This window comes from Petromyzon marinus, chromosome 26, assembly GCF_048934315.1.
Source record: "Petromyzon marinus isolate PM22_M1 ecotype Great Lakes invasive population chromosome 26, UKy_Petmar_22M1.pri1.0, whole genome shotgun sequence".
Classification (NCBI taxonomy): domain Eukaryota; kingdom Metazoa; phylum Chordata; class Hyperoartia; order Petromyzontiformes; family Petromyzontidae; genus Petromyzon; species Petromyzon marinus.
In genome coordinates this window covers 10,726,717-10,740,694 of record NC_133692.1, presented here as the reverse complement: position 1 = coordinate 10,740,694, position 13,978 = coordinate 10,726,717, and the positions used below count along the sequence as shown (strand labels likewise).

The 13,978-nt window shown below is 45.8% G+C and overlaps 1 protein-coding gene across 1 annotated transcript in view; it reads right to left on the bottom strand.

Annotated features, from left to right (window-relative positions):
* Nucleotides 1-6,146, bottom strand: part of KIF19 (kinesin family member 19) — an 86,895-nt gene extending 80,749 nt beyond the window's left edge. The window contains exons 1-2 of the mRNA XM_032961287.2: nucleotides 4,675-6,146; nucleotides 2,626-2,706 (exon numbers count right to left, since the gene is read on the bottom strand). Coding sequence (XP_032817178.2) covers nucleotides 2,626-2,706; nucleotides 4,675-4,713 — 120 coding nt within the window. The 5' untranslated portion in view covers nucleotides 4,714-6,146. The remainder of the gene's footprint in view (nucleotides 1-2,625; nucleotides 2,707-4,674) is intronic.
* Between the last annotated feature and the right edge of the window lie 7,832 nt (nucleotides 6,147-13,978).

Genomic DNA, 13,978 nt, shown 5'->3' with positions numbered 1-13,978 from the left:
CCCCAGAGGCTGCAGGTGTCGCATGAATTAATCACGAATGTAAACAAAACTAAAAATATATATACTCAATTCGCATACGCATGAATTAATGCAAGTTTACCTTCAATACAATTGTAGTGTTCGATTTCACTCGGACAACTTCTGTCTTTCTCCGAACACCGCTTTATTTACAACTCTCAGCATGTCCTCCACATTCCACAGTGTCCTGGTCGCCACGGCTCGCTCGCCTTGCTCCACTCGACTCGCTCGCCACCTTTGTCTCTCCACTCCCCACGATTACTTCGCTTACTCCGCCGCTAACTTCTTCGTCTCCGCTCTCCGCTATCACCGTCGCTATGTTCTCTCCACTGCTAACTTCTTCATCTTTGTTCACTGCTATCACCGTCACTATGCTCACTACACTGCTAACTGCTTCATCTCTGTTCACCGCTATCACCGTCATTGTGCTCACTCCACTGCTGGCTGTTCTCGTCTTCAGCTCCGCTATCGCTACGCTCTCTCCACTGCTGGCTATTCTCGTCTCCAGCTCTGCTATCGCTACACTCACTCCACTGCTAACTACTTTGTCTTTGTTCAGCTTCGCTATCGCTACGCTCTCTCCACCGCTCCGTCTCCAACTCAGTCTCCCTTGCACTCTGTCTTCCAAACTCTGTCTCTCAAACTGTCTCTCAAACTCTGTCTTCCAAACTCTGTCTCTCAAACTCTGTCTCTCAAACTCTGTCTCTCAAACTCTGTCTCTCAAACTCTGTCTCTCAAACTCTGTCTCTCAAACTCTGTCTCTCAAACTCTGTCTTCCAAACTCTGTCTCTCAAACTCTGTCTCTCAAACTCTGTCTCTCAAACTCTGTCTCTCAAACTCTCCACACTTTAATTCCCCCTGTTGACTCCAAGCTCTCCAAACTCCAACCCCCCCCCGCTCCAATTGCCGACCCCCCAATTTATCCATGCTCTCATCACACCCCAATTAATAACCCGCGTCCCAACGGCACCCCGCGTGATCCGTACACCTGTTTCTCGCCAGACTTCAAGGCGCCTCTCCAGGCCCGGCAACAGCACCAACCAATCACAGCCGTCCTTGGCTCTTCCAACCTAATTGCCCTCACATAACCTGTACTGTATTTGTTATCAAGTAATCACGCTGTTTCCACAACGCACCTTCGTACTCCACTACACAATGATCAATTATAATTGATGATCTTCTTTGGTTCTTTCGGTAAAGTTATTTTAAAATAACACAATAATATTATTGTGTTATTTTATTTTATCAATTTATTATTTTATTCTCATTCTACGTGACTTTACCGAAAGAACCAAAGAAGATGAATCATTGCAGTCACGAAAGCTTTAAATCGAAATATAATTGATGACTCGATGCATTTCTAATGCCTATGAGATATGTTCAACTTCAATATTATTTTGTTTAACCAGCTGAGAACTCTAGAGACCAGGATAGAGTCCCAATGGCAACAGTCAACTGGGCCACGAAATGACAAAAGCAAAAAAAAATTGGAGACCGAAAACACACACACGTTCAATAGCAGCCTCCATTTTCTACTGAGTGGTGGTGACGTCATCATAGCGCTTGTGCACGTGTCAAGCTAGGTGCACTTTCAGATCACATGATGTGTCAAAGGATCGCTAACAGGAGGTCACGGGACAGACCCAGGCGTTATATGTTGACTGACTTAGATGATTGGGAGATGCCCCACCTGTGCTCCCGACTGTGCCAACTTTCTGTGATTTAGCCTCCCAGCGCTCTACTCGTTTTGAGCGACGCTCCTCCGCCCTCCGTTGTTGCTGGAGGGCGACTGCCTCCAACTGCCCAGTAGCGTCCTTCATGAGCCTCCTCCACGTAAGCCAATCTTGACACCACCGGAACAAGTCTTCGGCATGTCCACTCAGCTCCACATTTTCAGCCCATCTCTTCGCCAGCCTGTGCCATGCTCATTTAGCCCCTCTATCCGGCCAAAACGAAACGGTTTGTGCATGTGTAGGCTGGACATGCAGGTTATATCACCCAGCCAAAGCAGCCTCGCCTGCGTCCAGATCTGTCAAGGATCTGTGAGCTCCGAACACATTCCAGCCTGGTTAAACCCAAAATGGATCGTAGGCAGGCCAGCATGAATCAAACGGGCACCGATGTTCCGCACATTTTGTAAGCATAGAGAATTATGCATTTTGTACTTATTTCGCACCGTACGGAGCGAACCGTGCTAATTGGAGGCCATAACTGTGGCCGGGAATACCAAAAGCTTCTATGGGGTGATAGCGCAGGTAGCATGCACAGCGCATTACGCAGTTCATGAAAATAAAATGCCGCTCGACTTATTTGGAGTGATTAATCATATCAACACACTTTGCCACGGGCAGCAACATAGTGTGAGTGTGTGTGTGAACGTGTTCTTGTGCAAGTGCACACAACCAACGCACTTTTGCATCGAGATTGAAAACTCATTTCTTTAGAACTGCCTGTTGTTGCGTTCAGGTTCAATGTACGTACGTACGTACGACGCATCGCCAGCCTGACAGCTGAGCGGTCAGCACCGAGCCAGTTCGCGCGGAGCTGCCGACATGGCTACGCGAGGACGTTAAAGACCCCCCCTGCCCTTTAACTTCGCCGCCTCACCTGCTCGTCCACCCGGTGGGCCGTGACCGAGGCCCCTTCCTCCAGCTCGGCATCGTTGATGGGCCGGATGCGTAGAGCCACCTGCTCACGAGTCACGAGGTGGGGGTGATGTGAGGGGGGTGATGGGGGGGGGGCATGGTGGGTGGGAGCGTTTCAGAATCAGAACCTTTATTTAGAATGAAAGAGGAATCCGATGAGCTATGAGGCTTTTTTTTCACAGATGTCCCAGTATGGGGCGGATCAGCGAGTTGCAACAGCGAACAATACAAAAACAGTGCAAAAAAAAAGAGAAAACATGTAAGCAAGTCACTGAATATAATTAAATAATGATACAAAAAATACAAGTCACATGTATCATGCTTGGGCAAGGCATCAGGAAGTGGGATTCCACAAGGTGGAGAGGGTGGAGAGGAGACCAAAAGAGTCAACCATGCGTGCACACATTCACTGCAGAATGGGCCACAATTTTGAAATGGTCTACACGGGATACATAACCTGGGGTGGCACGGTGGTGTTTCATTATATTATACATGTTCAGTATTTATGAACCAATATATATGGGGAGGAGTGGTGTGCATAGACTGAATGTGTGTGTATATATACTGTATTTACATTATTACAGGATATAACCTACTGCTGTGGAGCGGCGACACAGTGATTTGCACGTGCCATGAACCCGGCGACCTGAGTTTTATTCTCACCGACGGATAACATCAGTGGTGAGTGATATCAGAACCAGTCACAAACCCACACTGCCCAGCGTGGTGAAATATGGTCAAACAAGTCGTAGGGAGGTTCTTCCTATGGCAGTGGATGGACATTGAACTATTTTGTCGAATATGATCTGCTCATGTGGCACTGTGGCACAACGTTCCACGCAGAAATGTAACTGTTGTGACCTATACTCTTTGGTTCTTTCGGTAAAGTCACGTAGGTATAAAATAAAATAAATCACGACGTTTCGGGCGCAACACAAGCGCCCATCATCAGGTGGCAAAGCATGGTCTGCTGCTGAGGCAGACTGTTTTAAAAGGTTTGAAATGGGTGTTGTGAGCTAGTCCACAATTTATTCAGTGTCAATAAAATTACTGACTTCTTGAGAGGTCAACGGTGCCCCCCCCCCCCCCCCATCATATGATTGTGGAATTGCACTGCTGCTTCAGAACCTCCGACAGCAATTAGCACTGCTCAATGCTCAAGTGCCTCCCTGCTCAATGCTCATTGAGCAGGGAGGCACTTTGACTGAACCGAGTAGCAATTGAATTGTCCGGTAGCAAATGTAATAATCACCAGGCTATTAAGCCATCACAATAACTCGTTCATTTGTAGCCCTCCACCTCATGTTATACGTTCACAAAACATAAAGTAATCTGGGTCTATCCATCAAATAATAATGAAAACTAAAATGTCAGCCCATCATTCCTGGCCAGTGCTTAATATCATGATTTATTTAAGCAGGCAAACTCTGGACTTGTTTCCGCCTCCTGGATCACATCACCTGCAAAGTACTGCCGAATTTTGCAGGTGATGATTGGCTTAAGCCATCCACAAGGCTCGGAGCATACCCGTAACATTGTTAGGTTTGCCTTTACTGGACGTGAACAATTCTCCGAAGCTGGGCTCAAGATACATGTGAGTTATGCAAAAGTCGTGTAACACGTTTGGTAAACAAAGCAACATATTGAGAGTGAGGCAACTGGAAAACGCATCAGTATGTGACTACGTAGAACGATTATGGAAGGTGGATATGGATTAAAGTGATGGATAAAAGAGGTGAACAAAAAGCAAGATCGAAAACATAATTCGTTCATGAAGCAAAGTAAGTTGGCTTGGGCAGGACACATCGCTGCAATGATGGTCGATGGATGAGACAGGTGATTGAATGACAGCCCAAGTAAAACATCCCCTCCACCACAATGGAACGACGGTGACAAGCTCATGCACAGTATACGGACTGTGACATCGCAAGCCCGTTAGAGATTGTGACATCCAGCGGTAGATATAGTTAATGGCTTATCATGATGAACAAGAGCACAAGCAAACACGCACCGTCAGCTGATGATCCTTGGATTCTCCGTTGTCCTTCATCTTCTCTCTGCTTCTTCACAAATCCAGGACCATGAGATGGGTTCACAGCTCGCAGCTGTGGCCGATGATGATGATGATGCTGATGATGCCCCTTCTCTGGCGACCAACTAGCAGCCAAGGGTGGGTCCCCTTGGCTAACTGAAGCAGCGATGAGTGAAGGTCTCTGTATCCCAAACACAGTGATATGATGGATATATACGTATACACCTAACTGTATGCGCGTGAAACAAAACTACTTGGCCTATACACGCGTGAGTGCACACACGCGCCCGCCTGTCTGTGCACGACAGCTTTGTGTTTTTCGGAGTTCTTCGTCAAGACAATGGCGCAACGCGCAATTTGTATAGTCGACTCTGCCCTCCTGGCTCGGGGTTTAAAAAGAGCACGGAAGCCGTGCCAACATAGAACTCGAGGCTAACCCTGCTCGCCAATTGTCATCACCAGAGCCCCGCGATGCGCGTTTGACCGCCCGCGGATTTGACGCATTTCACGTGGCCAATGCGCAGGTCCCTGCGATGGTCCCACGGCTACGGAACGCAACGGCGAAGGGGCCCAACAACCCTCGAGACTCCGCTGCCCATTCGGACACACGGCACAGAGAACCAAGCCGCCCCAACGCTACCTGGAACACACAGCCCCTATATATATTCGGCGCTGCGTAATGTGTTCTATCTACCGCGCCCACACAACAAGAAGCTATAGAAACCCCACCGGACAGCCAGCGCCTGACTCTACAGTCCGTTCGTAAGCCCTGCTAAACCGAATGCACCCTCAGTAGTTCACGTACAGCTAAGATACATAGACATGAACATCGATGAATCAATGCCCACAGGCTGCTGGAACGGTGGTCGTAGGTTCGTATTTGTCGAGAGCGCGCAGCTCGGCGCTGCGGGAGCACGGACTGCGTTGTTCGAGTGGCGGTCTCATCGCGGACGGGGGAAGCGGAGAGCGTCGTCACCCGGGGCACCCGGGAGCCACAGGGAGGGAGAGCGGGGGGGGGGCAGTGCAGCCTGCTGTGCCCTCCCCTCGCTCTCTCTCTCTACCTCCCTCCCTCCCTCCTCCCAACTCCACCAGCTCTCCCTCCCTTCACTTCTCTTAACTCGCCATCGATGCCTCAATTCCCTCCATCCCCTTTGCCTTCCTCATCCCGCCGTCTCTCAATCCCTCCTTCCCTCCCTTCACATCGCCCTGCATTCAGAACTCTCGTTCACTTCCCCTCCCAGCAGCGGCTTTTCGATAACCATCGAACAAAAGCGGCCACTGCGTCGCGCGCTTTCAGATGCGCTTTTGCGGCCGTCTGGAACGCTCTTCCTTCCGATATTAGGAAGCCACTGGAGTTATGTACTTTTAAGTCTAGATTTAGAACTAATTTATTTGGAAAAGATGTTTGTGTTTGGTTTGCAGTCCTTCCCCCGCACCACCGATTATTACGATTGGATACGTACGGTGCGAAAGAAGTTCAACATACATAAATACATAACGCCATTGCCTTTCAATCAAATTATTCTCTCTCCTTAATCTTCTAATCCCGGTCGCTCCCTCAATCATCCCATCCCTTCACATCTCTGCTCTCTCCCTTCATCTCGCTATCTCTCCAGCTCACCATCGCTCTGCCTCTCTATTTATCTGCCCTTTAAACCTCGAGCTCCCTTTATCTTCCTTCATTTACATAACTCCATACCTTTGCCTCTATTCATTCCTCCTTCCATCTATCCCTTCCTTAACCTCTCTCTCTCTCTAGCTATCTGCACGTCTTCTTCGAACGCTGGGGGGCCGGATAAGCCCCTCTCTGTACCCGCGTGGCCGGCACCCTCCTCGTGTTCACTTTCTGAAGCACTCGCTCGTGAACGTGGCGTGCGCGATGACCACCACAACCACCACCACGTGGCGTTTATTTCGTGTTGTGCGCGGTGCTTTTTAGCGCCACAGCGCGTGGATTTGTAACGTTTATTTTCACTTGTTTGCTGGTGACTTTGTGTGTTTCATATCGAAATCGCCTCCAGTGCTTTTGCTGATGTAGGCAATAAAAGTTTTATTTTTAAAGTCTAGCTATCTCCCTCCATCACATTCATATCAACATCCCTACACTCACCTCACTATCGATCCCTACCTCCATCCCTTCATTTAGTTTTTATTGGTTGTGCTTTGTGCACCACTGCCGATGTGGAATCACTGAATTCATTTTTAAATATATATTACGCTCATCCATGGAACAATGCGGTACAAATTGCACAACACAACTTTGAAACAATAAAACAAACTCGATGAAAAAAATAGACCAAAAGGAATGTATTGTTCAAACGAATCACAAACGTGAATTGTGCCAAATTTACAGTGAAGAAATATTGCATGCCTACCACTAAGTCAAACATCTCTAATTGTATGGAGTCTGTCGGGATTTTCGGCTGATAGGCGTGATGTTTGTGAGAGGGGATTTTTATGGCGTGTGGTGAGCAGCAGCAGCAGTAGTGTAGCAGTTAGCACGCTGCGCTACGAACCCGTCGGCCCAAGTTCAATTCCCGCTCACGTCCAACACCGTTGACAATTATCTGAAGCGGTCCTGAGCCTCCCCTAGGTCAACTCAGCCTCAAAATGAGTACCTGGTGCGGTGTGTGAACATCGCCACTGCGGTGACACGGCACCACCACACGCCCCGCTCGTGTGCCGTTCCGGCTTTCATTGGTTTTCGCGAACAGCACTTGCCCCAACAGTCTGTTGAGGCTATAAGGGGGATCTTTGTCTTTCGTCGTATGATGGGGATGCAGCGTGGCTCATTATGCAACGGAAATTAAAAAAAAATGTTTGGCTTTGTGCCCAAATGAGATTTTCTAAATCTCCTTTTCATTTAAACTAAACGCGTTCGAGTGATTTGAATTTCAACATGTAAAAACTAGAGGTCAGGAGCTTCTGCTGGATACAAATCCAATATATTTGCAGATACCGTGGACAAAGAAGCTCGTGATATATTCATATGTGATGTACTATCGACCCATTATGTGTTCGTTAAAAGAGCAGGTCGTTGTTTTAATACTTATATACTATATAACAACTATAGCCTTTTGCCCGTCCGAGGACGGGTGTATTGCAGTAAAAGTGAAACTTGCAAGAGAACAGCAGAGCGTGACGTGATATATTCATTGCATCAATTCGTGTGCAATTAGTAAGGGCGCGGTGACACAGACTTATTTCATTTAAAGGATATAATCCCTTGTTCATCACGACGTCCTTTTTACTTTGATGTCTTCTATATTATTTTCTATGAACAATCTACGTGACTTTATGTCTCAATATCGTTACGGAGATCACGTGACGCCTTTGTAGTGAGGGTTGTCAGTTGACGCCGAGGGGGGAGGAGGCGCCTCGCCCCCCCCCCATGAGGAGTGACGTCACCTCTTCATGATTATTAATGTCCGATGTCGAGTGACGTCACCTGCGCATGATTATTAATGAGGGGGGGGTCCATGTGGATGACGTCACCTGCTCATGATTATTAATGAAGGGGGCTGGTCGACGTGGAGTGACGTCACGCGCGGGACGCACAGACATTCTTGGCTCATTGCAGTAGTAAATATACGTGGGGAGATTGTCATTAGTTTTAAATTATCCTTTACATGAACACATTCGATTCCTGACCTATGATGTAATCACCTCCCTATGGGATACATTGATATATAAAAAGTTACTTCACATATGGTGAGTAACCGATTATTTTTTTAAGTTCATAAAGATTTTGAATTAAGATTGTTTTGTTCAAGAATGAAGTCTCTGTAACCTTACCCCCGATGGGAATAAAATGAGGTAAAAATGTATTTGATCCCCTGCTGATTTTGTATGTTTGCCCGCTGACAAAGAAATGATCAGTCTATAATTTAAGTAGTAGGTTTATTTGAACAGTGAGAGACAGAATAACAAGAAAATCCAGAAAAACGCATGTCAAAAATGTTATAAATTGATTTGCATTTTAATGAGGGAAATACATATTTGACCCCCTCTCAATCAGAAAGATTTCTGACTCCCAGGTGTCTTTTATACAGGTAAAGAGCGTGCTCCTAATCTCAGCTTGTTACCTGTATAAAAGACACCTGTCCACAGAAGCAATCAATCAATCAGATTCCAAACTCTCCACTATGGCCAAGACCAAAGAGCTCTCCAAGGATGTCAGGGACAATATTGTAGACCTACACAAGGCTGGAATGGGCTACAAGACCATTGCCAAGCAGCTTGGTGAGAAGGTGACAACAGTTTCTGCGATTATTCGCAAATGAAAGAAACACAAAAGAACTGTAAATCTCCCTCGGCCTGGGGCTCCATGCAAGATCTCACCTCGTGGAGTTGCAATGATCATGAGAACGGTGAGGAATTAGCCCAGAACTGCACGGGAGGATCTTGTCAATGATCTCAAGGCAGCTGGGACCATAGTCACCAAGAAAACAATTGGTAACACACTACACCGTGAAGGACTGGAATCCTGCAGCGCCCGCAAGGTCCCCCTGCTCAAGCAAGCACGTAAACATGCCCGTCTGAAGTTTGCCAATGAACATCTGAATGATTCAGAGGACAACTGGGTGAAAGTGTTGTGGTCAGATGAGACCAAAATGGAGCTCTTTGGCATCAACTCAACTCGCCGTGTTTGGAGGAGGAGGAATGCTGCCTATGGCCCCATGAACACCATCCCCACCGTCAAACATGGAGGTGGAAACATTATGCTTTGGGGGTGTTTTTCTGCTAAGGGGACAGGACAACTTCACCGCATTAAAGGGACGATGGACGGGGCCATGTACCGTCAAATCTTGGGTGAGAACCTCCTTCCCTCAGCCAGGGCATTGAAAATGGGTCGTGGATGGGTATTCCAGCATGACAATGACCCAAAACACACGGCCAAGGCAACAAAGGAGTGGCTCAAGAAGAAGCACATTAAGGTCCTGGAGTGGCCTAGCCAGTCTCCAGACCTTAATCCCATAGACAATCTATGGAGGGAGCTGAAGGTTCGAGTTGCCAAACGTCAGCCTCGAAACCTTAATGACTTGGAAAAGATCTGCAAAGAGGAGTGGGACAAAATCCCTCCTGATATGTGTGCAAACCTGGTGGCCAACTACAAGAAACGTCTGACCTCTGTGATTTCCAACAAGGGTTTTGCCACCAAGTACTAAGTCATGTTTTGCAGAGGGGTCAAATACTTATTTCCCTCATTAAAATGCAAATCAATTTATAACATTTTTGACATGTGTTTTTCTGGATTTTTTTGTTGTTATTCTGTTTATCACTGTTCAAATAAACCGACCATTGAAATTATAGACTGATCATTTCTTTGTCAATGGGCAAACGTACAAAATCAGCAGGGGATCAAATACTTTTTTCCCTCACTGTAAGTGTTCAGGCGAGCTAGAGTTACAGCAGCGACACTTTTACTTTGCATCTATAAATGCAAACTGCAATCCAACATTGAACATCATGTTAGTTACTTACCCGGAAAAAAATCAATGAGTCTCAGGTCTTATTCTTTGGGTCTTTCGGTAAAGTCACGTAGATAGGTTGAAATAAAATAAATAAATAAAAACTACGACGTTTCGATCACAACACAAGCAATCGTCTCTCAATATATCTACGTGGCTTTACCGAAAGACCCAAAGAATATTAATTCCTGCAGTCACGAAAACATTAAGTCAAGATTTGAGTCTCAGATCTCTTAATTAATGGACAAGTTCATCTTAAGGAGTGTTTTTGTACCTCTTCGACCGCATGTTTACTAAGTACCGTGAAGCATTACAGCATGAGGGAATAGTGGGAACGTTGTTTTCCATACTGCAATGAACTTATTGTGTCGTATTATTATTATTTGTTGCTGTTGTGAAGTGTCGTTATCAGTGTGGTTGGGTGAATTGTTGCATCACAGGAGTTTGAAGCAGTTGATTGATCGTGGCTGATGATAATATTTATATTTCTTCTGGTCAACGGGAAAATATTTTGCAAATTTGACGTTGTTACAAATTGTTTAGGCGTTCATCGTGTACTATGTGCCTGTTCAAAGAGAAATATCATGGAGTTACAACCCCTGTCGTATTAAAGAGGGACATTATTATATTATATTTCAACGACCATTTTATTATCACTGCAGGGGCAAGAATGTAATTGACTCATACACATTGTACGTACTGTATTTGTGTTGTTTATGTGAAGTGGGGTTGTAGCACCAAACCGCACTAACGAGTGTGGTGAAGTATGGCCAAAATCCCCCTGGATTGCATAATTTTTGTATCTCATCCCCACGAATTAAAATGAACTCATCTTAGTAAGGCCATACACATATTCAAGTCTCACTGAATGGCTGGTGATTGAATCGTGTCGTGTACATGTAGGAGTGGAGCGTTGGTAGTTAATGCACTATAATGCAATAGCTTCCTGAGTTAAATTCCTGGCCATGGCGCGCACTGATGAAATCCAGGCGTTAATTAATTTCATAATATAATCCGATATTGGTGTACTCTATATTCCTATAATCACGCGAACTGGTTTATAAACAAAATGTGATGACTAAATCAACACAGATGAATGTGGCGTGCCAACATTATTCCCGGAACAGTGTTCTAGACTGTCCCATTCGAAAATACGCTCCGATGATGCCTGAAATGGCCCTGGAGAGACCCTTCACCAACCCGCACTGGTCAGCTTGGTAAAACCAACATCCAGCAGTGGAATGATGATTACGATTATAGAGAGGTGAACGTTACATTTATACGTCAGTGTTCATGTATCGCACAACGGAAAACGGAATTATTGACCAGGTGCGCAAATTGTTTTAAATTCTATTTTAGCAAATGCACTTCTTGATATATGTCTAGAAGGTATAAAAACATGCGCGCGCGTGCGTGCGCGCGCCCACGTTAAGGGGGCGCCCCTGCCACCCTGGCCCTCCGTCTCCCAGAGAGGAATGCTTGACGTCAACCTTGACCTCGTGGAGAATGGAGGGCGGGGTGCGTGGTGCGAGGTGTGCGCTGTGGGGTGAGGGGTAACGCGAGGGGGAGGTCATTGCTTAGTAACGAAGAGGACGCCCAGGGAATAGCAGTGGTGGTGGTGGTGGGGCAATAGGGAGGAATGAACGTGGAGTCAGGAAAGTGTGTGTGCTTCAGCGTCATGTGTCACTTGTCATGGGCAGCAGTGGTGTCGTGGTTAGCGTACTGCGCCGCCAACCCAGAGCTCGATTCCCGCTCACGAGCAATAACTGTGGCGAATATTTGAACCGGTTCTGGGCATCCCCTAGGTCGGCTCAGCCTCAAATTACTACGAATGTATTTTTTTTACTTCTTTCGCTCCGTACGTAGACAACCGTGCTAATCGGAGGTGTGAGTACCTGGAGCGGCGTGTAGGCATCGCCACGAGGGATACAAAGACGGCCGAGCGTGGTGCTGGCCACCCACCCCCTTGTGTGCCATGCCGGCCTTCATAGGTGCTCACTAACAGCATTTGCCCCAACAGTCTTCTCAGGCTATTCGGGGGATCTTTGTCTTTGTGTCATTTGTCCAACCCCATACTGCACAGAAGAAAACATTCAATCTCTGGCGATACCGCTTTAATGATACTGTGCGAGTTCCATCGTGCTGAATACGCATCAGAGAACAAGACGGCTTCATCTCGCGTTTTACGAGCCTTCTAGAAAGGCACTGTCGTTTAAAATGAACAAATATGTTTAACTCCGTTTGAAAGCTTTCGTGACTGCAGGGATTCATATTCTTGGTTCTTTCGGTAAAGTCACCTGATGATAACTGGCTTGATTGCTTGTGTTGCAATCGAAACGTCGTGAGAATTTTATTGTTTGATTTGTATTCTTTTATTATTTCCCTTCTCCGTGACTTTACCGAAAGAACCAAGAATAAGAATATGTTTAACTCCCTTAAGAACTCATAGCGTTACATTCCCAGCTAGAACTGACTTGTCAAGTCCAGTGTTACGTGGGTGAGCTGATGGATAAAATAGTCACAAAACGTATCAGCAGCCAACACGATGGTTTGGTAGAAGTTGATGGAAGCAAGCAAGAGTGATATTGACGAATGAAAGATAACCTTGGCGGAAATTAAATCGGCCCCTTCGTCGCCAATGAGCTGATGGATGGCACAGATGAAGATGACGGGAACTAATGTTAGAAATCTCACAGATGCAGCGTTGAAATTATAATGTATTATTTATCTCGTAAACGCATCGCCATATTGATACACCAACAACGTGTGTGTACAGATGGCAGCTTTGTTGAATTTTCAAAGACAGAAGTTGCGTGAGTGTGTTTCATTTGATGTTTGATTTGGCAGCAGTCTTAATTGGATGTTTTGCTTCGGGTTTTTTCTCTCTCTCTCTCAAACTGCATCACGGTGCCGATGCTATCACCGTGTCATGTAATGTAATGTCTTGGTAATTTTCCATTTCCCTGGTTTTTCGGGCCTTTGGCGGCATGGCCATGTCCATCACCCCTGCAGTGTCTCTCCACCTCTCTGCGACAGTTCAGAATCAAAATCTTTATTTAGACTGCAGCAGGAATCCGATATGCTATGAAGCTCTTTTTCATAGATATCCAGTATGGGCGGGTCAGCAAGTTAGAACAGCAAACAATGCAAAAACATGATGAGTGCAAAACAGAAAAAAATGGTAAGCGTGTCATCAAAATATATATATAAGATTCATTATATAGGTCCGATTTTATCAAGATTGGGCAAGGCAGCAGAAACAACAGCAAGACAGTCCCCACACCAAGATAATACCACACGGTCCCTTTCGTTTCTTATTATTCTTCTTGCAGGGCAACAACTACAATTGGACATTCAGGTGGTAAAGCCAGTTCACGGCGTCTGGAACTGAGTAGGTTTCCATTCTGTCCTTGCAGCCTATCCTCATGCAGGCTACAATTTATGTTTTAGTTTTTGTCTTTGCCAGTTACGTATACATTCCTGCCCACTTTTTTATTGTAAAATGTATATGCTTACGTTATTTTCCAATAACATAGTAACAATTGACTTTGTCGTGTAAGTAAAAATATAATTTTGTTTGCTAAAAGTATCTAACTTTTAAACCGAAATAAATTCCAGTCCAAATTGTATTATAATAAAATCCAGCATAAACTGTCAAACGTTAATTTGTATAATATATAGCTAAATAGGCTTACGTTTCCGATACGATTAACATTACCAACATATGCCAGTCCCCTGTGTTAATGGGGGTGAATCCACGCACGCTAGGTACGGATAACCACAACGCTGTCTTTAGGGGGGGAAACAAACAG